This window comes from Triplophysa rosa, linkage group LG1 (genome assembly GCF_024868665.1).
Source record: "Triplophysa rosa linkage group LG1, Trosa_1v2, whole genome shotgun sequence".
NCBI lineage: Eukaryota > Metazoa > Chordata > Actinopteri > Cypriniformes > Nemacheilidae > Triplophysa > Triplophysa rosa.
Genome location: NC_079890.1, coordinates 3,900,386 through 3,927,909, shown reverse-complemented (window position 1 = coordinate 3,927,909; position 27,524 = coordinate 3,900,386). Strand labels below are relative to the sequence as shown.

The 27,524-nt window shown below is 37.2% G+C and overlaps 1 protein-coding gene across 26 annotated transcripts in view; it reads right to left on the bottom strand.

The window, feature by feature from the left end:
- LOC130551911 (adhesion G protein-coupled receptor L3-like) overlaps nt 1-27,524 on the bottom strand; it is a 234,235-nt gene that overhangs the window by 75,860 nt on the left and 130,851 nt on the right. For 20 of the 26 annotated variants that reach the window (XM_057329936.1, XM_057329960.1, XM_057330007.1 and 17 more), the window contains exons 4-5: nt 10,851-10,960; nt 3,075-3,089 (exon numbers count right to left, since the gene is read on the bottom strand). In XM_057329936.1, the coding sequence (XP_057185919.1) occupies nt 3,075-3,089; nt 10,851-10,960 (125 nt within the window). The remainder of the gene's footprint in view (nt 1-3,074; nt 3,090-10,850; nt 10,961-27,524) is intronic. The other 6 variants (XM_057329953.1, XM_057330094.1, XM_057330110.1 and 3 more) reach the window with 1 other exon arrangement.

The following is a 27,524-nucleotide window of genomic DNA, read 5'->3' as shown; positions in this document are numbered from 1 at the left end:
ATCTTTCATTTTTTCTACTTTCAAATGTTTTCACTGTATCGATTAGAATGTTTGACCTTATCCCTCACGCAGTGTATTAATCTATAAAATTCCATCTTAAAAATATGAATGTTCATATTAAAACTATTGATATTCATATTCATTCAACTGTCATTCAGTTGTCATTTCCACCTTGACCAATAACTCGTGCTTAATCAAAAGCGTCAGTGAGTCGTTTGTTGTGAAATATAGATAAAAAACCCATATCTTCAGCCTGTGTATGTGGTCGGCAGGACCACAGAGACTCAGAGCATCTTTCGCAGGTATTATAAAGGTTACTGAAGTGAGCCCCATTAAAATGTTGTGCTGTTAAAACCTGTATCGGTATCTAGAAGCAAACATGAACACAAAAGATAGACACAGAAAGCCTCGGACACATACACACTTCCCAGGAGAAGAAACCTAACAAAACACACAGATACGACTGGCTTTGAACACCCACTGCCATCAACATCACAGCAAATCTACATCTATAGAAACCACAGAGAGTGAAAACACCTGATGGGTGACATGAGAAATACTTTAACTTAAAGGGATAGTTCATCCAAAAATACAAATTTGTCATTCATATCGTTTACAATCTGTATATCACTGTGAAAAACAAACAAAGATATTTTGAGAAATGTCTCAGTGGGTTTGCGTCCATATAATGGAAGCCAATGGGAGCCAATGTTGTTTGGTTACCAACATTCTTCAAAATATCTTCTTTTGTGTTCTGCAGAAGAAAGTCACACAGGATTGGAATTACATGAGGGTGAATAAACGTTGAAAGGGTTTTCATTTTTGGGTGAACTCTCCCTTTACGAAAGACGAAGGCATGGTTTTAAAGAGACAGTTCACCCCAAAATTAGCATTTATCAGTTTCTTCATTTTTTCATTCTCATGTTGTTCCATGAAATTGTTTAGTCTGAAATTCCATGTGTAAGGACTCTTATTTTTAGGTGAACTATTCTTTTATTTAACATGAACCATTACAAAAAGTGGGATTGGTGGACAGGAAGTTGCATTTTGCTCTATGTGAGTCTATGTAACTCACTCGGTCAATGGTTGTGTTTTAATGCTCATCTTTGATGCTGTGAAGTGCGGTATAAACAACTACCTCTATTCTAATAAGCTTATGGACAGCAAGGAAAATCATTACTAAAGCAGTAAATAATCCAGTGTAACTGCTTCCCATACATTTTCGCATTTTGCAGTCCTCTGGCGCAAATTTAGTCGCAAATTAAAATTCCATTTTGTAGATCCTTGCTAGCCATATTAGAATAATACCTGTTGTGAATCCTCAAGAACCACGAGAACACTCAATATGGAAATATGGATACGAGTTAAGTACATTAAATATGGATTCACTTGCGGCAAAGATCAACTCGGCGTGTGCCGACCACAATTTGTTTTGTGCTGTGAATTATTTGCTCCTGTAAGCATGAAGTCGTTCAAATTCAAGAGACATTTACAAATCAAAATGGTCTTTTCTTATTCAGTCCCTGTCATGTTAATATTTTACGGTATCTATTGCTGGCTGTACGGAGTTCACGGCGGTGTTAAAATAAAATGTATTGTTTGACTTTTTTTACAATAAACAGTAATGGGAGCGCTGCATCGCAGTTTGATTGCAATATAAAAATAGGTTCCTGAAGCAAGAACTACATGAACTCAACTGACCAATCACAAAACGGTCTGGAAATCGAACATTTGTAAAACACTAAGCTGGAAACTAAGTAATAAGAGCAGAGATGTGTTGCTGTAAAATTCAGCCTTGAGCAGCACGTGTGTGTTTTATAGATGTTCTTACGTTCAGTTTCTCGTCTGACAGTGTCACCCTGAAGGTCAGCGGCACTATCATCGTAATGATGTCATTTAAAATGCTGACACCTCATTGGCCGGACTATTGATTGGGTGTTTTAAATGGGAATTAGATTATGAATATCATTACTGTTAAAGTGCTAAAGGGTGTTTGCGAGCACTTATCCGATAAAATGATGCTATAACATCCAATTACCAGGCAGATGAAAAAGGATACACGCTATTTATAGGTCTAAACAGTTGGACGTGCCGAGCATTGTGAGCATGCTCGATCAGTTTTAACAACAAACTCGAGAGCATTTCTGACCTGATATATCCGGGATGCTAATTAAAAAACAATAAATGCGTTTACGTGAACATTTCTTATCTTTCTTTTAATATAATTAACACTTCTTGTAAACACGTTCTTGTTTGCATCCACAATAAAAGTAATACTATATGTGATTTGGTAGTATGTGTTGTCAGCGCCAGATGGCATTTACAATTACAAAAATCCTTGCAAAAAATCTTTCTTAAGAACTTAAGAACATCATTAAATGCAATTTAAGGGTGTATGCAATGTTTTTCTCTGGTGTTAATTAAGTTTTATTAATATTTTAAATTAGATTTTAGCTTTAGATTAATTATTCATTCATTTAGATTAATTTTAGATCATTTATAACAATTTAGTTATGCTTTTGTCATTTTATTATTTGTTTGTTTTTTATTTGTTTATTTTTATGTTGCTTTTATACGTTTACTTTTAAGCTTTTCCAATCATTTTAAGGCCAATATTTTATTTGATTTCAATAAAAATAAACTTTTTCCAAATTTTCATTTTAGTAAGCTATAATAACTTTGCTGAAATATTAAACCCCCTTTGCAATGTATCGACAATTAAACTGAGGAAACTGAGGACAAAAGCAGACAAAAAGCTTCTCTACAGCGCCAGAAGAGCATTAAAACCACATGGATGCGGAACGAGGGGGACGAGAGGACATGAGCCCACCAAAGCAAATGATCAGCCCCACAGACAGCTCCGCTCGCACACTTTACACATTCAGACACGTGTGGAACAACTCCTTCAGTAACATACAGCACAGAAACATATGGTGTGCTTTGGTTTTACATATCCCCGGAACATTCTCTTGACCTGAAGGAGCGTTACACGTGTTGTGAAGGCGAAGAATAAAGTGGTGCGAGGGAACTCTTACAAAAAGACTTCACACAGGGTTATAGAAAAGAGTCTTTACCTTTCTGTTCCACCTCTATTTTAGGCATGGAGGAAAGAAACACAGAGAGAAAACAAAAGCAATGGATTAATGACACAACACATGATGCATTTTCTTCAGTGCAACCTCAGTTTTACAGTCAGTGAAAACGGCGTCGGCTCTCACTGTACAATACAACCGCAGAAGAAATAATGAGTGTCAGCAAAACTTCTAGTAGAAGCCTGTGGAGAAAGAGCAAATCTTGAATTATACGCATGCAGATCTCTGTGAAAATAAAGCACGTTAAAGGACACTTGAGAGAGAGAGACAGCTGTGAGAAATAAAAGTCAACAACACACACACGTGTGTTTTTAACTCAGCAGTTAGTCTAAATCAGCCTATCCCTAATTATAAAATTAGTATTACAAATTATTGAGCAAATAAACGTTTAGTCAAATAAATGTTTTTTGCATTGTGGCACTATTTTCATGACATTTAAGCATAGCACCAATGGCCAAAACAATTGTCACTAGCATTCAATTAAATGAAAGTTACACTATGTATCTTCTATCACTTTGACGGTTAAAGTAAAATTCATTTTTTTATTATAAAACAAATTTTATTTTTATAAATAATCATTTTAGAAAGCAGAATAAAAGAAAAATTTGTCACATAAGTCACCGGGTCATAAAATATATATTGAAATATCCTACGTACATTTATCCTATTGACATTAATTAGTTCATTTAAATACATTATTAAAATATTATTGTTAAAAAGATATTTATTAAAAAAATTCTCATTTTAATCATTTAATTAATTAAAGAAATAAAAATCAAATATTGATTCGGGAACCACCACTGCACATTGGGTGAATACAAAACAGAAAAAAATCATTAAAATAATGTCACATTGAAAACCACATACACTTTTGGTTTGCAAAATAAAATTGCTTATTGTTTCCAGTGATGTAATTCACTAATTTGCTATTGAGGTGTGAAAAATAAAGACATTCTCTCTGAAAACCAGTCTCATTATATTTCACAATAAAAACAGTTTAAAAAATGTAAAAAATAATAAATAGTAAATAAACAGAACGAGGGGGTGAGGTGAAGGTGTTGTTTGTGGTTAATTGCTATAGTGTTGCAGAAGGGTTTGTGCGTGCGTGCGTGCTTGTGTGTGCGCATGTGTAAATGAAGTGCTCTGGGACTCTGATATCCACAGAACTGCAGGATCAACAATTACCGTTTGACACGAGAGCTTTACAGAGTCAAACGTACACAAACGCACAACAGACTGCAGCACTCCAGTGTGTACAAACACGCTTGCACATTCTAAATGCATTAACATCCTGATGGGCCTGTTTCCCAGCTCGCCTGAATCTTTAGACCGCTTTAGGTCACCTGGAGACATGGCTGCATTGAACATATCTTCTAAAAGAATCTCTTGACTGTATAATTCATGAGCTCACGGGTCACATATGTTACACGTTACGTTGATTTACATTTAAAATCGACTGTGAGAAAATAACAAAATCACACACAAACCGACACAGTTTAAAAAATCACAAACCCCGTATACGTTTTTTTTCTTGTTTGACAACAAGGCGTTTAATTATTGAAAAATTCAACGTCTGAAACTGACATTTCCTGTAAAGTGACAGTTTTGGACATACAAGGTTTCAGTCCGATAGCAACAATATATAATCTCTCTTGAATGGAAAACATGATCAAATGTCTTTTTAATAATTACAGCAAACTAAACAAACAACGTTGAAACTACTAACAACATACAACTGTGAGAACTGAAGTTCATTCAGCCAACCCCTGTGACTTTTTCATCGGAGTGTTATGTCCAAATGCTCACTTGACTTTAAATTTCATTCTCAAGATCGGATGAAACATGGGACTTCCATTGATTCAATTACTGACCTAAAAAGCGTCCAAATGCATTCACGGGCTATCATTTTTGCCTTTGTATATCCATAATCTTTTCTGCGTCCTTTGTGGACGACGAATCAAAAGCTTCTAGAGGAGCCAAGCTGTTCAGAATGGAGGTTTAGATTATTTCCATAATCTGCTTTGGGGGCGCAATCTGTTTTCCACAGCAGCGATGGTTTTCAGCGCTGTCCAGATTGATTATATTCTGTGATTCTGGGGCAAAGGCCCAGCGGACTCTTACTTGGAAGCCCTGATCTCTCCAAATCCACAGCGAACCTCCCGGCACACCTCGCCGGGTCACTGGGGGCAGGAGAACGCGTCCAGAAACACGCCGATGGCTTGGTTCCGACTCCAAATGGATCCATGAAATCACCTGCTTATAACAAACACCTGATGGTATCCGGATACTGCCAAGACCAATTTGCTGGCTGAGCGGCATCAGGGTAATTAACAATCTCTAATTGGCTGCGGCCCACGCAGCTGCATGCGAGCAGAGGGTCGTGGGACACTGATGTCTATGACCAACCCATCCGTTCCCGTACCCGGGCGCACGTTCCGATTGTATGTAAATAACGTCCCGTGACAACGAGACGGTGTTATGAAAACATCAGATCGCCCTGGTAACACTGCGACGGGTAAATGAGTGCTCCCAGATTGAACACAGGTGTCTTTTGTTAAAGAACCTACGATGATGAATTAGCTGGCGGGACATACAAACAGCACAGAAAGATATCAGCTTATGCGTGGAAGATCGAATATGCCAGGAGAGAGACCCAGGTGCTAAAAAATCTGCCAAAACAATCAGCTCTCTTTCTATTGCCCTCATAAACCTCAGAAATCCATAAAGCAATTCTCTCATTGCACATGGACGCCGGACAAAAGGCTACATATGAACCCGCGCGAGCACAAAGCATGCTGGGACAGCCATTCTCCTCTTGCTGAAACTGCATTATTGGAAAGTGGATTTAAGGCAAATGTAATTAAAGAGTAATTAAATGTTCATGGTACATCTGGTGAGGTAACTAAGCGAACATGTGGCTCGATATCTGGAGTCAGTGATACCGTGCAAGCAATATCTCCCTCTGTCTGTGGAACAGCTTTGAATCGACAAATAAGACGTAAGAAACTCAAACGGATGCATTTCTGTGTTCATTGAAGGATATTGAGTTTCTTGGATGTTAGATGGGTCATGACATGAAGATTACAAATTATGCTTCGCTTTAAATATGAAAAATAAATATTGTCACTTTCGGGTGGAAACATTTTATCTCTGTATTTCGTATATATCGGACGCATGCACCTGGCCCGTAGCTAACTTCCGATCTGTGTTTGTTAATCGGTCTCGGGTGCTATTCCCAAAAGCATCGTTAGGCAACTATGTTCGCAAGTTCCGTCGTTCCAGCATAGTTCAACGATTTAAGTGTTTCCCAAAACCATCGTTTCAAAAGTTGCGTGGTTGGAACTACAGGTCTAGAGCTGTGGTTAGAAGCATAGTTCCTTTTTATTATGACATGTAGACTTACAAGCCTCATGCCTTTGAGCAAACTAAGCAAGCAACACGCAGTGCATTCTATATCCATCATTAGAAATACAAACAAATTTAATTTTACATCTTTTATTTTGTTAAGAAAATACAAGCGCTGTTTTTTTTTAAAGTGCGCATGAAACTACGTGCTCTAGGACCCTGGGGAATCCCTGGACGGAGTAATGTAGGAGGAAATTTATGAATGAACGAAATATCATGAAATAAAACAACAGATAACAAAATAGGATAACAAAAGTCGCCATTAAATCCAATGTATGTTACAGCAAGAATTTGACATGAATTAGATCGGAACGTATTTATTAGTAGACGTCATTACTCCACCACCTGTATGGCGTCATCAACTAGACTGCTGAACCAACTTGGTTCAAACGATTGATCTCCGACAGTTACTACGGTTTCGGGAAACAGTCATAACTACATCGTTAATTTCCCCAATGATGCATCGTACTATGGTGGTTAACCAGCGAGTTATGTCGTTGTTCGGGAAACTCACCCCTGGTTAGTTGCTAATAATATAACTATTTATATTCATATTTTATCGTATAATAATTGTATTAAATCAACAATTTGATGACTTTTATTGTATATTAATTTTGTTAAATAAACAATTTGTTGAATGGGTTGTTACTTTGTCGCATTTAAGTTTACAGTAAGAAGCTAAGTAACGGTTCTCCTACTGGTAACACAAAATAATACTGGCTAGATATATTTTTAACTTGCTAGCTAATGCAAATTACTTAATATTTCCTTAGCTTGTTATCAGAAATAATTTGTGGATGTGTACCGGAAGTTACGCTTGGGCCACAAAAGAATGTTTGTTTATGTTGTTGCCACCAGAGTTATTATAGTTTTGTCTTCAGTTTTTCTGTTCTTTTATTAATATTTCAAATACACTAATATTTACATGTTTTAATTTTTAGGCTAACTGAAGTTTTAGTATGAGCAATTTTGTTACGTGATTCTGTTATTTTATTATTTACTTGTTTATTCTTTATGTTACTATAGATGTTTAATTTATTTTTATTTCTGATTTGGTTTACTTGGTTTATTTATTTTTTTTGGAGCTGAAACAACGCCTTGAGCTGTTATTGATTACCTGGACAGATGCACAAACACATAAAAAACGTAAATGTTGTCATGCTGTGCCTCATATGTCGCTGTGTTCACGCCAGAAAATAATAAAATAAGAATAATATATACTCTCTTAAGGTAAGCAATTCGCGTCAACGCAAAGTTCCAATTCTATTCCTTTTCAAAAAATAATTCTAGTTCCTCAACTTAAACTTATTTTATTTTATTATTTTAGTTTAGTTTAGTTAATTGCTGTGGCAACATTTCTAATTATTACTTTACTTGAAATGTTCAGATAATATTTTATTTCATTTCGATTCGATTTTTTTAGTTTTAGTTTAAGTCAGATGTAATAAACTATAGCAAAAAACTATAATAGTCTTGAACCTTTAAACTGATAAAAAATTAAAGAGATTCACTTACAGCCTCAGATGTGGTCGTTCAGATGACATATGTCCAACATTCGCTTGTCAAAAATCGCTGAATTTTGGTTAAATGTTTAGAATATGATGACGCAAGTGTCTGACCATACATTCACACAATATCAGCTTCGATAACACAGTGTTTTCTCCATTTCCTACACTGTAACGGTTTTAGACATACAATGTATCCACCTGACAGCAGCAATGCCGTATATTATCATCTGGTTTGTTTGTATATTAGTTTGCGAGGCAGGGTCATAAGAAATGCCCATACTAATATAGTGAAAGCATCATACTTGTGTGCTTCAATAACACTGCTGAGGGACTCAAGGTCAAAAATGAAATCCATGATAACGTCACCACAGAGCTGCTATAAACAACAGAAGCCAGACACACACAATCTCCTTCACTGTCCCTGTGTGTTTGTTACTTCATGTGCAAGGTAGAGAAGTCAGCCAGGCCGTTTCAGCTGGAATGAAGATGCTTTGAAGGACACGATCACGAGCGGTCAGGTAAGATAAAGTGTGATAACACAGCCACGCCGTACTTCTCCCAGTCAAACTTTATTTATATCCTATCACAAACATTTGTTTTTCAACTCAAGTATGAGCTTCACATCAGTCCAGATACACAAAATGTACCTCTCTGAAGTGTATTTTTGTGCGTTTTTTTCTGTTTGTTTGTTTTTTGAAATGATGGATTTGAGGTCATCTTGCCCCACCCTCTTGCGCTTCATTTCTCATTTAAGACTGTAGATCAGAAGCTCCGCCCTCTTCACGTCTCATATTCAGAACAGCATACTTCCATACTGCTCTGCATTATACAGTATCTAAAGCGTGCACAGAATACACATGAAACCTGACTTCCTTCCACTCGTCCTCTGTTTATCAAGAGAGTTCCTCAAACGTTCGCTCTTTCGACTCTTCTGTTCTTTCCACATGGCCGCAATCTGACAGATTTAATATGCGCTGAGGTGCGTTCGCCACTTATAACTTTATTATACACAGGAGATGCGTCTCTCACAAACACACCTGTACTGTATACGCTGTGACAGTGACAAATAAGCGCTAACTCAAATGTCCTCTGGATAATTTCCAGTAAATTACACATGTGAGACTGTGGGAGTTCAAAGCATCTCACTCATTATTCTGTTTGCGTTGTTTTAATTGACACTTTATTATTCGTAAAAATAACTGGGGGATTTTGTTTCACGCTTAATCAGAGAATAAACAAATGAGCAGAAGAATACCAGTCTAAATGTGCAAAAAGACAACAACGACGAGTGTTATAAAGAAGCCACTATATCCCGGCATCAGTCGTCTGCGCAACAACTTTGTAAAATTGACATATTTGCTCTTTATTGAAAATAACATTAAAGATTTATTTTAAAAGTGTGCTAAGCAGTTATGTTTGGAGTGTAAACTATTACAACGCCTAAAGTTGCTCATTCTACTCTGTATGAACGCATGAAAGAACCTCACATAATAAATGAATTTCAGAGTTTTGCCTTCAGCTAGAATAATTAAATAATGAAGAAACTCGGGCGGGTTCTTCAAAAAGAGGTTATTGTGATGTACCTGACAAACAACCTTCTTAAATCAAGATACATTTACTTGACTAGGAAAGTGACCTAAGAAATTTTGTCTTCATTTATGAAAGAAAACATAAGAATCAAGTACGTTTATTTTTACAACAAACAAATAAAATGCTAATGGGGTAAGAAAAATCATTTGGAATTTAGTTTGACCTTGTTCTTACGTAACTAATTCAAGATTATTTGCCTTTTTTATTAAAAAAAATGTACAACTAAGTGACTCACTACAAAAAAGTAATCTCAAAAAGAATGGTTTGTTCCAATCTCACGTAATTTGCATAGTGTGATGTCATTTCCTCTAATATCATATTGATAAATAACTGGAAGGTATGTGCTCTCTCTTTTCCCAAATATTGGTTAAAATAGCAAACCTGTGTCAACAGTAGTTTTTAGAACGAATTGCAAGTTTTCACAAGACAATCTGACTCAAACTTAGGTACATGTTCATGAAAATGCATTTCGAAATATACCATGTGCTTACCATCTTGAGTATAAGCCCAAAATGTTTTTTTTTTGTATTTACTTAATTGTGAACTGTGTAACCCAGATAAAAAATTATGGGATAAGAAAAGAAAAGTACAACCCTGAGATTGGCTAATAGAATACATATCTTAGTATTAAGGTTGTTGGTTCATGCTTTTGTTTTGTGAAAAAATAATTTCACATCTTCACATTTCTTTAATAATAGAATGACTAAAAAGCACATATATCACAAACATGACTTCTGGATATCACCTTTGGAAACTACTGTATGTGAAACAGGCCTTTATTTTTAAAGATCGGCTCTTGTCTGTAAGCGAGTGTTACCAGCTAGTGTAAAAAGAAAGCTAACACACAGAATACTGTGCAGGTATTCCTACAGGCAGATGAATGCAGCGCTGCAGTCTTGCAACTGATACAGAAGAGCGAATCTATCACGGCCAAGCGCTATCATTAGCTATCTGGCGATTTACTCATTTTGACAAAGTGCAGCGCTTAGATAGTTTATCACCGAGCCATGCTCGGAGAAACCAAAGTCATCACACAAACTTTCTCTCTTACACACACACGCACACGAACAGTAGATAGGAACGGATGCTGTAGGTTCAGATGAAGGAGAGAGTTGTGAAATAAATCACACGTTAGACAAAGCTGCAAAAGAATGCATTGATGACAGCCTGCGAAGAAAAATATTAGTTGTGACTTATAAACAGAAGTGTCTACACAGCATACACGCGTCATCTGAGTTAGCAGAGGAACACTTACTGTATGGGACACACTCGTACTGAACTTCAAGATATTTGTAGGTTCCAGGACAGGGATCAGGAAAAGCATCTGGTCCGGCCACTACAGCACATTGTGTTCGGTTATTACACCTGAAAACACACAAACACACCGACCGGAGATCATTAGTGCCGTCTGCTGGGACAAGAGCACATGATTATTATTCTTAGGATCAGACATCTGAATACCAGACCAATAGAGTTACAGTTAAATGAGGAACCGGAGCCGTATATACAGGTGAAGCATATTCTGCACACTTTAACCAGCACTTTAATCCTTTACAAGGGAACTCCAAGTTTATTTCATTAAATATACATTTTAAGTATACTTTATGTACAGTATTAGTATACTAATATCAATGTACAAGTAGTATACTCAGGGCTGGAAATGGGGGAACATGAGGGGATGGAATCCAGGGAGTAAATTTCCGGCTGGTGGGGGGGTGGGCAGAGTTTCACCTCTAATTGGAGAGGATTTCCATCTTTTATCCATAAAATGACCTTGTTTCATACATGCATAGTGAGAATTTCTGCATCAATGGTTTAAAAATATAAAATATGTAATTTTAGCCATGTTTAACCACTTAGCATACTTACTTAAATCGGCCAACTTTTTATGTTTATAAAAGCATACTTTTAAGTATCGTTTCAGTGTTAACTACATGCTTTTTCTGTTTGTACTGCACCTACACAATAAGTGAACTTCTAGATATACTGAGTGATTACTACTTGAAGTTCAATACTTGTAACACACATTTTAGTGATGGAAGTACACTTTGAAGTATACTTTTTGACTTAGTAGCTTTTAGACTTCAAGTTTACTTTTGGTTTTTCTTCAAGTGAACATAATGCTTATAGTTGACTATTTATTATCATACTTATAGTTAACTATTATGTATATTAAATATAAATATTATATTAAATAATATTATATTGTCAGTATATAAATGTATATTGTTCAGACAAAACTTAAAAACTATGTGAAAAACAGGCTTACAGTATACTTTGAATACTTTATTATATTTTTAAGTATATCTCGTCAAAAATTGAGTACAAGTATAGCTAAATATACTTTTCTGTCGGTCTAAGTCAAGTATATTTAAGTTTAACTCAACTCAACTCAACTTTATTTATATAGCGCTTTTTACAATTTTCATTGTTACAAAGCAGCTGTACATGAGACATATTTACTATAAGCAAAACAATTAAAGTTGTACCTGCAAAAACAAGAAAAAGTTGAAAACACAGAAGACAGACATACCCACATACAAAACACTCCACACACACAATATGCACACGTACTAACACACATAGACATAGAGACACACACACACACACACACACGTACATACACAGAAAAGTACGCACACACACACACGCTCAGTGAGAGCACACATTTAAGATATTTTAAGTTTAATTTTAAGTATATTTCTGAGTTGGGTTGCGCAACAATTAATTACGATTATTCGCATCCAGAATAAAAGTTTGTTTACATAATATACGTCTGTGTACTGTGAATATTAATTTTGTATTTATAAACACATACATGTACATGTAAATTTAAGAAAAAAATCTATAAATGTTTATATATATTTTAAGCGATATATAAATATAAATAAATACAAAATGTATATATCTGTATGTGTACGTGTTTATAAATATAAAATAAATATGCACAGTACACAGACACATATTATGTCAACAAACGTTTATTCTGGATGTGATCAATCGTGATTAATCCTTGCACAACCCTATTTCTGAGTACTTAAAATGTGGACTGGAATTAGTATGGGACTCTTTTTGTATGGGACACCACTCAGTAACAAGCAAATATATCTTATCACGATATAAACATTATAGCAAAATCTCTACCACATTTTCACGGTAGAGTATACTGACAAAAAAAGGAAATAAAAAACTCCTACATATTTCATACCGAATATTCATGAATATTCAAGAATGATGTCGGTCATTTATGAATGAAGCCTTCCATGAGGTTCAATGTCAGAATAAAGTCAGTGGATCAGAATGATGAAGGTCGACCACCTGAGACGCTCACGCTGACTGAACAGTTAGTGAGTGTTTAATGAGGGGGAACAAATGTGTGTGTGTGTGGGTTGACAGGACCTTGAATTTGTTTCTGGGCAAATGTGTGTGTGTGTGTGTGCGTGCATGCGTGTGTTTTAGCCACAGTGTGAAAACTGTGTCTAATGTTCAAAATCAAACTACTGCCATTTCATTTATCACACAAACACACACGCACACACACACACACACGCACACACACACACACACACACACACACACACACACACACACACACACACACACACACACACACACACAGAAGTTTGTTCCACTTACAGTCAACTTAACTCATAATCATCCATTGTTTGCATGCCAGTTTAAAAAAAATTTCAATGCCCTAACTAACCCTCACAAAAACAAAATTAAAGTCAAATATAATTAGCATAAAAATAAATAAACTCATAGCTTTATACTGTAGTGAAGTACACCCACACACACTCTGAAATCTCTCGAGTGGATATGACCAAAAGATTTATTCATCGCTCCTGGTCTGTCCATCACAGAGTCGCCTATCGATTGAGCACTAAACAGACGCTGACAGGACGCTAAAGTTTCTCATAAAAACTTTCCTACACATCATCATGATCGTCTGTTGCACGGCCCGTTCGCCGGCCTCAGAGGTCAGGGGTCAGACTGTGATTTATACCGCATAATTAAAAGGTTTTCACAGAACCTTCATTAAGATCGATCGGAGAGCTGTTACACCGCAGCAGTGTGTGTGTGTGTGTGGTCTCATCGGACGTTACACACTTTGATGAGATATGAGACAGGTGTTCTCGCCCGTCTCTCTATTATGAGGTCATGACCCGTCTGCCAATCACGGGTAATTAGCAAATGACAGTCACACGCACAAGAGACGCTGTACGAACATAGTATTACAGCGTTCCCAATGACGTGACAATAAAAGGCTATACAAAAATATGAAAAAATACAAATTCTGAAGGATATTTACAATGACAGCGTAAGGGGACAGTTCAAGCAAAAGAAATGTTCAAATTCTATCATCATTTATTCACCCTCACGTGACTCAAAACCTGCCTCTGACTCTTTCTTCCGTAAAACATTAAAGAAGATATTTTGAGAAATGTCTCTGTGTGTCTATACAATGGAAGTCAATGGGAGCCAATGTTGTTTGGGCATCAACGTTCTTTAAAATTTCGTGAGGATGAATAAATGATGAAAGAATTTTCATTGTTGGGTGTACTACCGCTTTAAGTCTGGCTGACCTTCGATAATGTTGCTGCAAGAAATTCATAGTGTGATGCAAGAGCACTCTGTGCAATAACTTCTGCCTCTAGTATCAAAGGCCTGGGTATGATGATAAGAATGCTTTAGATAAGAGCAGGCTCAAAAGCATTTATTAAAAAGCTTTAATCTCCTTCACCAAGCTTCTGATGATGTCATGCGAAATGCACACAAATGTACATGATGAAAGAGAGAAGATGCTGCTGTAAATAATTTCGGACCATTTTTGCATCTTTCTTTTAATCCGCCAAGGAGTGAAAAAGATCTTATCTCCTAATGTAATGCTTTATCTTTAAATAAAGGATGCGTGAGCTGTGAAAAATGATGGTAGGTAATCTATGCTGAGATTGTGTTTAACCCAATAAATAAATTTTTACACAGAATTTTCCTGCAGTTTCACAAATGCTTCTTATTGTTTGTGATATTTATGTTTTTATGTGACGGACAAAATGAAGAAAATAACCCAAAAAGATATTTGTGTGACTTAAAAAATCTAGTTTAACCAACTGTAACTTCACTTTAGTAAGAAATCTCCATTATATTAAAGTCAGTTTAATAAACTTTGAATTTAAGTGACTTGTAAAGCCAATTTGATTTAACTTAAAAATTTAAGGTATGTTTTCTTACAGCCTAGCCCCAGGCCACACCCACCTATGATGTCATTACCTTGAACCAATGGCAGTTGGAAGGTGTCTAACAGCCAGTATTTTTTGTAAGTGGGCTGTTTTGAAACACAAACTCATATACGTCTTTATTTTTAGAAAATTAGATTCTAAATGTTGTTGGTTTTTCAATTACACAACTGGGTGAAGACTTTCTTCTGCAGAACACAAAAGATGATGTTTTGAAGAACGTTGGTAACCAAACAACAGCCGTACCCATTCACTTCTATTGTATGGACACAAAACCAATGCAAGTGAATGCGTACCGTCGCTGTTCAGTTACCAACATTCTTCAAAATATCTTATTTTGTGCTCTTCAGAAAGTCATACAGGTTTGAAATGACAAGAGGGTGAGGAAAACTTGACAAATCGCTTAAAAAACAGAAGAAGAAAAATGTACAACGCAAAAACCTAAATGCTTTTAAAAACACTGGGACACAATTGGCCTGTACCAGACACCTCAAACCCCCAATTTCTTATGTCCCATCTCGGACTAAACGGGACCAAAAAGCTTCCCACTTCATCCCATAATAAAAACCCTGGCCCCAAGGTCGAGATAAAGTGAGTTATGAATCTCTGCCTGCCGAGAGAACTTTGATCGAGCCAGCTGGAGTTCAATAACATCAAGTAACAAGAAAGGATCTTCCGATAAAATACTACAGAAACTCGCCGGTTAATCTCATCAGCCATACTGTCATTTTGAGGTTGAACATTATTCCTCAGTTTAAGAGAATTCATCCACGTTGGGAGAATTTGCGCGTCTGGTTGCGTGACACAAACAAACAATACCTGTTTACATGCTTGAGTCGGGTCAAGTGAGGTGGAGAACTGAATCCGGTTTCAGCACGGCACTGAGAGGATTTGTGTTCGATTACAGTAAATTACGCAACACAACGAGGATTAGGCTTTAAATCCAAGACCAGGGATTTTTACATTTCTCTCCTCTTTACAGGAGATTTTCCTCAGTCATGTGAGATGGTCCATAACATAATCCTGTCCAGGACAAAAGACGTGTACAGTGAGACCCGGTGGTCAAATGAGAATGACATAAATCAATGCCACGGCAGCTCGGTATTGATTCAAGCCCCAAACGTTCTTACATTTAGGCTCGTGTCGGCAAGCATCCTAATGATTAAACCAGCATCTACTCTTTACCTCAAACAAATCGCTTTTGTACTCCTAAGCACACAGTCCACTCATCATTTCTTATTGGAAACCAATCAATTATTTGGTTGAACTGTATTTTTCTGCTTGTTTTGTTGACTGGATCATTTAGACAAACTATGAGGAAATAAATATAGTCAATGTTTACCTTTGAAGAACAGCAGGACACAGCTGCCTTTGGTGAGGTAAATTGTTGGTAATCGTTTACCCTTACTAACTTAAGTCTAAAGAAATCTGTCACAACTTAAGCTTCTTTTCATGACATTTACCTCAGTGGCAAATTTACCATTAAAAGACTTCGAACACTCAATGTGGCGCATGTGAAACACCTTTCAGCCTCACGTGGTCATTGCGTTTGGCAGTCGGTAGCATTTGCAACAATTCCCATTTGCATTGTTCTTCTCCATACACAAACGCACAAACAAACCAGCTCAGATATCAACCTACAAACAGTCAACGGTCATTTTAGCTGATCGGTAAAATATCATCACTTTGGGCCGTAATAATTTCCTCTCGTGTTGTCTGTTAGCAGGCTGACATTTAAATAAAGGCTAGTTAGTGTTTCCATCTGTCCCTCCACGCTGGCACTCGCTAAGCTTTTGGCTGTAACACGACGCTTGATAATGTTACTAGAAAATATGATGTTGATATAAAAGCGTCCTCCTCTGTCAAATGTCAGCAGCCTGGATTGTTGATGTCAAGAGCGTTTTATTCCGGTCTGAGAGGAAATCCATTGCTTGTAATTTTTCAATTTGAGACAATGGACTGACACAGGAATAGGATAAAAATCATTTTAGATTTTAGCCATTTCCGGACAGAATGCCGAAGGAAAAAGTGCAGATACTGATGTGTGTGAGGTCTGTGAGCAAATTTTTCACAAAGAAGAGACCCACCTGTGCCAAAAAAAAACCCCACTAAAGGTACACAAAATTCCTACATCCTATCCCCTAATCTATACAAAAGAATGATCACAATTGCTCTTATAGTAAAACTATGCCTTAAATAATGATATGTGGACCACAAAACCAGTCATAAGTAGCACGCGAACATTTGTATGGGTAAAATGATTGATTTTTCTTTTATGCCAAAAATCATTGGGATATTAAGTAAAGATCATGTTCCATGAAGATATTTTGTAAATTTCCTACCGTGGATGCAGCAAAATCGCCAACAAAAATGGCCGTAAACACGCCTACAAACTGCACTTCGCTCTTTGGGAATTACCAGCACAAGTTCGGTATTCGGTATCAATGCATAACTAAGAATTACCACTTTCGGGTTTATCTACTCTCCACAACGTCATTACAGTGGTAAGCCAAAAGAGAGCATTAAAACAAACCAGTTTCTTCTTAGCAACGGCCTTCTTAGCAACGGCCTTAGCGCCTCTGCTGGACGACTTTAAAGTCGATTTTCTCAATATTTTGATTTTTTGCACCCTCAGATTACAGATTTTCAATTAGTATCTCTGCCAAATATTGTCCTATCCCAACAAAACATACACCAACGGAAAGCATATTTATTCACCTTTTAGATGATGTATAAATCTCAATTTCAGATAACTGACCTTCGTGGCAGGTTTTGTGGTCCAGGGTCACATATGAAAGGGGAAAACGAGATGGTGCATCTCAAGGGGTTTATCCAATAAATACATTTGAATAACATATATCAATCTTTTACAGACTCACATTCCTACAATTTTAATTAAATTAATAATAAAATTCCTGCTTAATATTTGCCCAATTAAATCACAAAAAAACCCCACAAAAGTCTTTATCGCACCCCCTAAGCCGACACAATTGACCAATTCAACATAGAAGCGTGTGCCTTGCCTTTCTCTGCCTTCATTCATTAAATTTCCCTGTTGAGTGACTGATTGTCTCTGGCCTTCCTACCGTCTGCCTGGCAAACATCTCCAGACCTCAGCCAAAGATGTGCACACACTCACACACACACACACACACTAGTTAACTCCTGTGTAAATATGAGCATCGGCAGTGTCTGCATATGCATGCATGTGTGTGTTAGCGTGAAATAGATCTTTGTCCCGCGAGACCAGACTCCTGCTGTGCTCCAAAATGATAAAGCAAGCCGGTTTCGTGCAAACACACACAAACCCACCCGCGCACAAACAGACAGACACAGAATGTTACATAGAATGAAAACAAATTATGAGACCATTTCCCATCAAATGACAGTAATTCTCACAAGCACCACAGCAACGATCTGAGAAACAATACAATGTCTTGTGTCATATATTAGTTTCAAAACCAGATATCGTTTCAATAAGTCCAAATATTGGAGCTTATTTGTTGCACTCCATTTGTTTTGAGTTGAAATTATGCAGTGTCACGGGGTAGCGGGTTTGCGTTTTCTTACGGTGCTTGAAAAACGAACCTGATGGCTTTCAGGGCATCTTTCATTTACTTTAGAAGTGGTGCTGATCCAGACTCCGAGAGCCTGAATGATCAATACATGCATTTATTGGTTTTGTATGTGTCGGAGAAAGACAGATGGACACAAAACAAGTTAAACCGTTACCAGTAAAACTGGAGGCATGTTTTTGTGCTTTGTGCAGATTACAAATTATTGTTTGTAAAGAATTGGTGAATCTCAAGAAAACGTGTCTTCATTACATTTCCCCCAGAAAATGATTTGATATAAAAAAGGAAACTTTTTTAAGATTACAGTTTTGTAGCGTCACACACTTTTAGCATCATTTCATTGACAATTAATCACCCGTTCCCCCAGTTTTCATTTTCTTTACCGTAATGGGTCTAAATATTTCACTTTTCGCTGTCATAATGTGTACATATTGTACAACTCACACTGTAATAATGTGTACATACTGTACAATTATTAATGCTTGATTCTGATTGGCCAGTCGCGACATTTGCAGGTTCGTTATTCCCAGATAACAACAGCTCCAAACTAATAACACACAGCAACCCGGATGTAGCAAATCATTTTGACAGTTTTTTTGACAAAATAAATATAAATATGTGACATTATATTTACAAAGGATTAAACCAAATTGTCTGTTTGTGATATTAGAACGTAGTTTCTTACCTTAAATTTGAAAGTAAACGGCTTTTCCTCACGGAAGGTCTGCATTCGGTAAAAATGAGCTAATAAAATATTTCAAATTCACATTTCATGCCGAGTGTTTTCTCATGTGGCAAGTAGCCGTGTAATAAGCGGGATACTGTACACGCAGCCGGCTGTTATCGCAAAATAAGCCCCTTCAGTGTGGTACAACTGTCGGGGCTTATTTCTGCGATAACAACCAGCTGCCTGTACAATATCCCTTACTTAAAATAATGACAAAAACCTTGATGCTGTAAAACTGTATAATTATTTCTTTCCAAAGACGATATGTTCTTGACAGCTTTCGTTTTTATACTGCTCCAAGTGTCTACAAATATACACTCCTCTTTAAATGTTTATTACTACAAACCTCAATTAAATGTTAGTGCTCCGCTGTATTTGCAACAGCAAAGAGAGAGTTCGCAATTCACCGGCACATTCTCATTAAACAAACACTGTGCAGCGAGCAGAAGGAGGAATTTGATTTGATAATAAAAAGATGTTTCCCTTTGTTTAGAAGCTGAGAGATTGAAGAGAATAGTAATGCTGGAGAAAGTGTTTTACATTTAAATAAGACTCTCTATCAAACGCAGGTGTGCCATCCTTGATCTCATCAAGTCGCCCGGCGTCTTCACATTTAGAGGATCACACGCTTAAAGACAAAAACAAAGCTTTTGTTCACATTGCACATACGCGCTTCTGAATTGTTTTTCATATCCAATCTTTAGTCCTTACTGTCCACATGGTCATTTTGTAAGTGATGATGTAATCCGTTGGTTTAGTAAAGTTAATATGTGATGTATCTACATTAGTTGCTTTAGTCTTTAGTCACTTAGAGGGCTTTTTCTTCAACTGAGCACATCTGTTAAGCCTGTTTTTACTTCTTTTACGCTGTAGGCAACGCGCCGTTTTCGTTTATATTGTCAGCATCGACAGGCAACGGCTTGTGTAACCAAGACAAGAGCCGAAGAAGAAGCAGTTTGTTGTGTATGCTGTCTGAGAAGCATTTAGCAGTGATAGCGGTACGCATTGCTGCGTAGGCTACAGCGTAAGTCTGATGCAGAAGTAAAAAACAGGCTTTAGAGTGGACAGAACGGAAACTGGACTTTTGTCTCTTTTCTTGTCTATCATGTTGAGATTCAGACCTCTCTGTAAAGCTATACATCCATACAATTTATTTACTATACAGTCAGCCCAAAATAGTATTTAGACACTTGATTTTAAAATGTCATTATATCATATAAAATATGAAAGAAAGTATAATTTATTTTAAAGAAAGATAACACAAACACGCTGTGTAGGCAAAACATTTCAGAACATTGGGTTTGTAAAGAACTAAAGTTGCAGACGGCATTGGTTTGATATTTTGTATCTAGTCCAAAGGCGTAAAACATCATTATATACATTGACACATGAACTTTATACTTATTGTGTCCTGAATTACGAAAAAATACTATTGAAATCCAATTCAAAACCATTTGAATATGTTCACTTAAAATCAAATCTGATTTTATTATCAAATTTTCACCCACACATGATTAATTGCATTTATTTTCTTAAAAGGAACCTTGAGTATAGAGAGATGTATGGCTTTATATATTAACAATGGCATTGATTTTATAAATGTGAAATTAAAAAAACAGTGTAACTGTAACAGTATTCATAAACTTTGGCCGCCATTTTTTGGCGTCAAAATCCGTGACGTCAAATGGTTGCAACCTAAACCCGTTCTCTTAACGCTGCAGCGAAGCACACACGTTTTCCATATATAACAGTAAAATATGAGACGTCAAACATAAGATCAGATATATAAATGTCCTCTTGACACAAGCCAGCCTGCCTGCCATAAAAGAAGAATGCGTTCAGCAAGCGTCCGTTCAAGGTAAACGTGCATTAAATCATAGCTTTAAACTACCGCCTTTAAGACATTTAAGACTATTTAAGACATTAGCATCCATCATAATCGTATACTTTATACATTATGATAATATACTGATAAACACAATAATAATGGTTATTTATTCTGTATTAGACCAAACGTGAATACTAGCCCCCGGCAGCTAATGACAGAGAGAGAGAGAAGACAATAACGTTAGGCTAACATCAAAAAGTCAAAATCTGGATAAAATGCACTTTATAATGGCTAAAAACATCGTGTATATAATAAATTTGAAATGATTTTGGTTATTAATATGTATGTTTGTATTGTTTCTGACCAACAATATTAAAATGTATGAAAATACACCAAATAGTGTCTTTATTTTCTTTCTTTTTTATTTTAGCATTATTTATATATTTTTTTATCTTACAGCACTTTATATTTACTGAAGAACTGATAAGTGTGTCTGTGTTCAGCCTGTGCGTGCAACCATTTTACGTCATCGAAAAAGAACATGGCGGCCTCCTTAGATTAAAATGAGTATTACATTTAGTTTTTTTTAAGAATTTAAAATATTTGATGCGCTTCTAATGACAAATGCAAGTAGTGTAAAGCTATCACAACGTATTAAGCCATACATCCCTCTATACACTGGGTTCCCTTTAAAAAGGAAGGTTCTAAAAGGGTTCTTCGCGGCAATGCCACAGAAAACCCATGTCTGATAGCTTAAAATCATTCTTCTATGGTTCGGTGGTTCAGCAGCTTTCAGATTGTTGCTGTCTGTTGACAACATATGTGAGCCAATAAAACTGTAAAACTCACACAAATATTGGTGAAACACATATCCACAAACGCATGGTACAAAACGCACAGAATGGAGGCTTATTAAAGGACCTGAATCACAAAGTCACAGCGGCATAAATTACCATATGCGCTTGTCAAACCAAGACCAATTAAAGATGAGACAGCGGCAGACACGGAGGATGAGAATTCCCAATAGCAACGGCAAAAGTCTCCACAAATATCTTCACATAAAACACACAATCGCATACCACCATGTACCCGGTCATGACCTGTCACTCAACATTTGACTTGTCACTCAGTCTACAACACCTTGAACCAAGTACTAACATACTACTAGCACATACTCAAGTGGGAAGTATGCAAATCCTCCATATGAACGGAATGCTCAAATGACCGAACACGTGTGCTGGAGGTCACGGTTCGCTCCAGTCCGACTCCTGATCAAATCTCAAGACGAGATACGGCGAATCGCAGCAGGCGTCACGGAGCGTGACAGCAGTAGAATTGACTGTACTGTACGTGTTTGCCAGACAACTGCAATGACTTAAACTCAGGCCGGCAAACCACTGGGGAGCCATTTAGCAGACATGCAGTACCTGACAGCACGGCTTTAAATGTGAAGTGAGAGCGGGACAGTCAGGAATGAAGCATTCTCATAAACCCCCATCTAATTCAATTATGCTCAAGCAATTTTCTCGGTGCCACTAACAGTGGTATTTTGATGCGGAATGCAACGAATCTAAACATGAAGGTTTATGGTCTGCAGTGGCAAAACTGCTTACGATCACAGTTACAGCATCTCAAATCCACAGGCCATGGCAGACAGCTTGCTTATGTTAGGGTTGCAGCAACAAAGATGCGAGATTAAAATGGAAATTTAAATTAAAATTCCCCATTCAAATCCCGGTTGAGTCAAGGGGGCCTTTGTGGGTCGAGTTTGCATGTTCTCCTTGTGTCAGCGTAGATTCCATAAAATTACTTAATGAATGAATAATATACTGTATATATAAAATATTTTTAAGATTCATATATATAATCACCTTACATAATTAATATAAATATAAAATAATTACTGTTGCTTGTTGCATATAAACCAATACCATCACCACTGGTATTGTCCCCACCTCACTTAAACAAGCCCTGGTAACACCTTTACTCAAAAGAAACTGACACTCGACCCCGCAGTGGTCAGCAACTACAGACCAATCTCACTCCTGCCTTTCCTTTCCAAGGCCCTCGAAAGGGTAGTATTTATCCAACTCTCTGCCTATCTCTCACAGCATGACCTTCTGGACAGTCTACAACCCGGCTTCAAGAAAGGACATTCTACAGAGATCGCTTTCCTGTCTGTCGTCGAAAACCTACGGCAGGCAAGGGCTAAATCATTTTCATCTGACCTCATTCTGCTTGATCTCTCTGCTGCATTTGTCACTGTGAACCACCAGATCCTGCTGTCCACTCTCTCCAAACTGGGCATCTCTGGAACTGCACTCAACTGGTTTGACTCTTATCTCACAGGCAGATCCTTTAAGGTATCCTGGAGAGGCGAGACATCCAGATCTCACTAGCTGACAACTCGAGTTCCTCAGGGATCAGTTCTTGCTCCTCTCTTCATTTCTATATATATACCACCTCCCTGGGTCCAATTATTAAGGCACATGGGTTCTCATACCATTTTTATGCAGATGACACGCAGCTTTATTTCTCTTTTCAGCCAGATGACCCCACCATCTCTGGCCGTGTCTCTACATCTCTTCTTGGATGAAAGAGCATCACCTACAACTCAACCTCTCAAAGACAGAACTCCTGGTTATACCGGCCCACCCGTTAATTGAACACCACCTTACCATTCGGCTTGGTTCCTCAACTATAACACCCACCAAGTCTGTGAGGAACCTGGGGGTGATGTTCGACGACCAGCTGAAATTCACCTCTCACATCGCAGCAACCATTCGAACTTGCAGGTATGTGCTCTACAACATCAGGAAAGTCAGGCCATTCCTGTCGGAGCATGCCTCTCAGCTGCTATTCCAGGCTCTGGTCATATCAAATCTGGACTACTGCAATTCTCTACTGGCCGGCCTTCCATCCAATGCAGTCAAGCCCTTGCAAATGATCCAGAATGCAGCTGCACGTCTAGTTTTCAATCAGCCTAAAACAACCCATGTAACACCCCTCCTGATTTCACTTCACTGGCTGCCAGTTGCCGCCCGCATCAAGTTTAAATATCTGACACTGGCCTTCAAAACGATAGCGGCAAATTCGCCCCTTTACCTTAACTCACTCCTCCAGTTCTACATCCCCTCCCGTCATCTTCGGTCTGAAAATGAGCGACGCCTGGTTGCTCCATCACAGCGAGGCACCAAATCGCTTGCAAAAACCTTTGCTCATTCGTTCCCTGTGGTGGAATGAACTGCCAGCCTCCACCCGAACTGCAGCATCCTTCACAACTTTCAAAAAACAGCTCAAAACATACCTGTTCCACATTTATTTGACTAACCAATGTCTTGTGTCTAAAAATAAAAAAAAAGTATTGTTCATTCTCTCCCTTGCTTACTCCAGCTTTGATCCTCCGAGTAGCATGGTCTTGTAAACTAACGGTACTGTTTAGCATGTTGACAAAATGTTTATATGCTCTCCTACTTGTAAGTTGCTTTGGATAAAAGCGTCTGCCAAATGAATAAATGTATATAAATAACGTTTGATGAATCTAGAATCATAGTTTTTGATTTTTGTTCAATTTTTAACAACAAAAAACGTACTGTCTAAGACAAACAAAAATGAACAAACAAACAAGTGAACAAAATGAACGAACAAAAATGAAAACAAAATATTTATAAATCTGATGCAAAACAGGCACAATATTTTTCAACGTGTACAGAATAAAAAAACAGGATTATGAACACAGAAATATTAAGTATTTAATGAACATGTTACTCTACGAGTTGCTCTATTATATTTTGTTTAACACATAATATTATAAAATATAATAAAAATCTAAGGGTTGGTAATAGCTCAATATACAGTAAAATAAACAGCTTGAAATTTTGATGACAGGGCTGTATGGATTTTTTCTGCTAGCCCAGTTTGATCAATAGTTCAGATTTTGACTTGCCCTGGCTTAATTTCCTCTGGTCCTGAGGTGAAACACAAAGATTTCGTTAAATATAGCCTAGACGACACAAGTGCGCAAATCAATAACCTATTTAAATCGAAAATGTGTTTGATGAAAAATAACTTTTCCCATATTTACACATATATAATGTCAATTTATCATGAAACAATGTATCATGGGCTTGAATGTTACGTTTTGATTAATGTTGCTCTCTGTGGGAAGGGGTGGACTGGTTGCCACGACAACGGCAACATTTAAAGGGGATATGCACATAGGACACGCTTCTGGCTTAGCTGCTCGTGTCAACCAATTATAACACAATACATCAATACAAATGACTCCGTTACGTCTTCATGTCACCTCATTCATTCTTGTAGACTGAAGGCAGGGCTGGTGGCAGGGGGCACATCAAGTGTTTTTTAACACAGCTTACATCGCTGGACAACATCAACATACAGGCCCGTTTGAATATGAAATATAATATTGAAATTCACGGAAGGGGGGTTACTAGCCTTTAAAAAAACATGATTTTTCTTCAAAAAGAATGATATAATGACATTGTTTTGTCACAAACTTGTCAACACGATTTCTGTTTGCCAAATGACATGCGTTGAATTTTTTGCGATACAGTAAATGACTCAATGTGTCATTCTAATTCAAATTCGAATGTCATCCTGTGAAGCGCACCGAATTCGATCCAAATTTCATCTCATGAATTGCAAAGCAGACATTTTGAAACTTCAGAATTTTGCCAAGTAACAAGTTTCAAAAAATGAATAAAAATCAGCTACACGTGGTTCATTTTCCTCCTGCGGCCGCAGTTTAATGATCTTTCACGGGTTTTACGCCGGCGCAGCGGAGAGCGGCTGTTTCCTTTAACTGATATTTACAATTTCACTACACTAAATAAATGTTTCACATCGAACTGTCAAGGTAAATTGATATTTGTGGTTTCAGGTTATGGCGAGACTTAAAGCCCACCTGTACATTATGTCAAAGTCTCATTGGACTGCAAGTGCCACGGAAAGCCATTACGATATCATTCATTCATAACCCAGCGAGAGAAATCAGACAGAGCCTGGCAACAGCTGGGATGATGTCACAGCTGAACGACTGGGAGCCAAAAGACTTGATCCAGCCTTCCAGAACTGTCTAAATACTTATCGACATTTTGAATCTGTTTGTATGTAAATGTTTTCTCCTACAGTCAGACCTTCGAGATGTACAGAGGAAATGCTGTCTTAAAAAACACGCATATCGCTTAAATCGATTCAGATACAGTAGACACGTCAGGTCAGAGGGGCCTACTTAAGAAATGATTTATGGAGATCAGCAGGAATTTACCAGTTCTTGCCAATAAACAATGTCTAGAGAGATTGGACAAATGATTCTAGCTAGCAGGGTTATGAAAGTCCACGGATCTACCCAACACAATTCAGCAGAAATGCACGACGGATGGCCAAAATGAAGAGTAATGTTTAGACAATCATGCATACTTGCATCCAGAGAGAATGTGTGTGTGTGTGTGTGTGCGTGTGTGTGCGTGTGTGTGTGTGTGTGTGTGCGTGCGTGTGTGTATATTTTATAGCTGAATGTGCTTAATGGGTCAGAAAAAGTTTGCTGAAATAAACGTCTCTGGCTTTTGTGCTTGTCATTTATGTTTTTAAGATACACTTACTGTACCTGCCGAGTTGACCACACGCACACACCCTAACAGGGACCTTACGGCTTTTTTACATTTTCAAATAAACATTAGTAAGTTTAATAACCTGGCCGGCCCCCCTTCCCGATGTGGGTGGTTAAGACTTTTACTGTCAGTCTGGGGACATTTGTATAGAACATTTTCACACATTCTTTCATAAGGCCAAATGAATCCAGATGGATAAGCCAGATGGTTTATGATGTTAAATGTGTGTATACTGGAAATGTCGTTTTATATGTGTACACATCTCAACAGAAGAGCTCCTGTTTTATTTCTTTTTTACAAACAGAAATCTCTGTTTTAAATGGATTGCAATGATGGCAGCCATTTATTTGTTTAATATCAATCTTATCTTTTGCTTTGCATTCTGCAAAAAAAAAAAGAGTCAAAGAGTGAAGTATATCAATAATATTTTGATAATAATGTTTCAGAACTTTCTAAGAAAAACTAAAAAGCATGCTGTTAGGGATAAAAAAAACATTTTGTTAAATACAAAAAAAATGGATAAAAAAGATTTACAGCAAAAATAAATAAATATAGAAATATATACAAATGTAAATAAATAATATTGTTCATTTTAATTAATCGTATCATGACTTTGGTCATATCAGACACCTGTCTCACACATTTGATCAATTAAAGGGATACTTCACCCAAAAATGACAATTCTGTCATCATTTACTCACCCTCAGATTGTTCCACACCTGTATACATTTCTTTGTTCTGCTGAACACACAGAATCTGGAATCTGGAAGATTGTCAAATCTCACCCCCCATTGACTCCCATAGTATTTATTTTCCCTACTATGGCAGTAAATGGTGGGTGAGATCTGACATTCTTCCAGATATCTTCCTGTGTGTTCAGCAGAAATGTATACAGGTTTAGAACAACCTAAGGGTGACTTTCTTTCTAA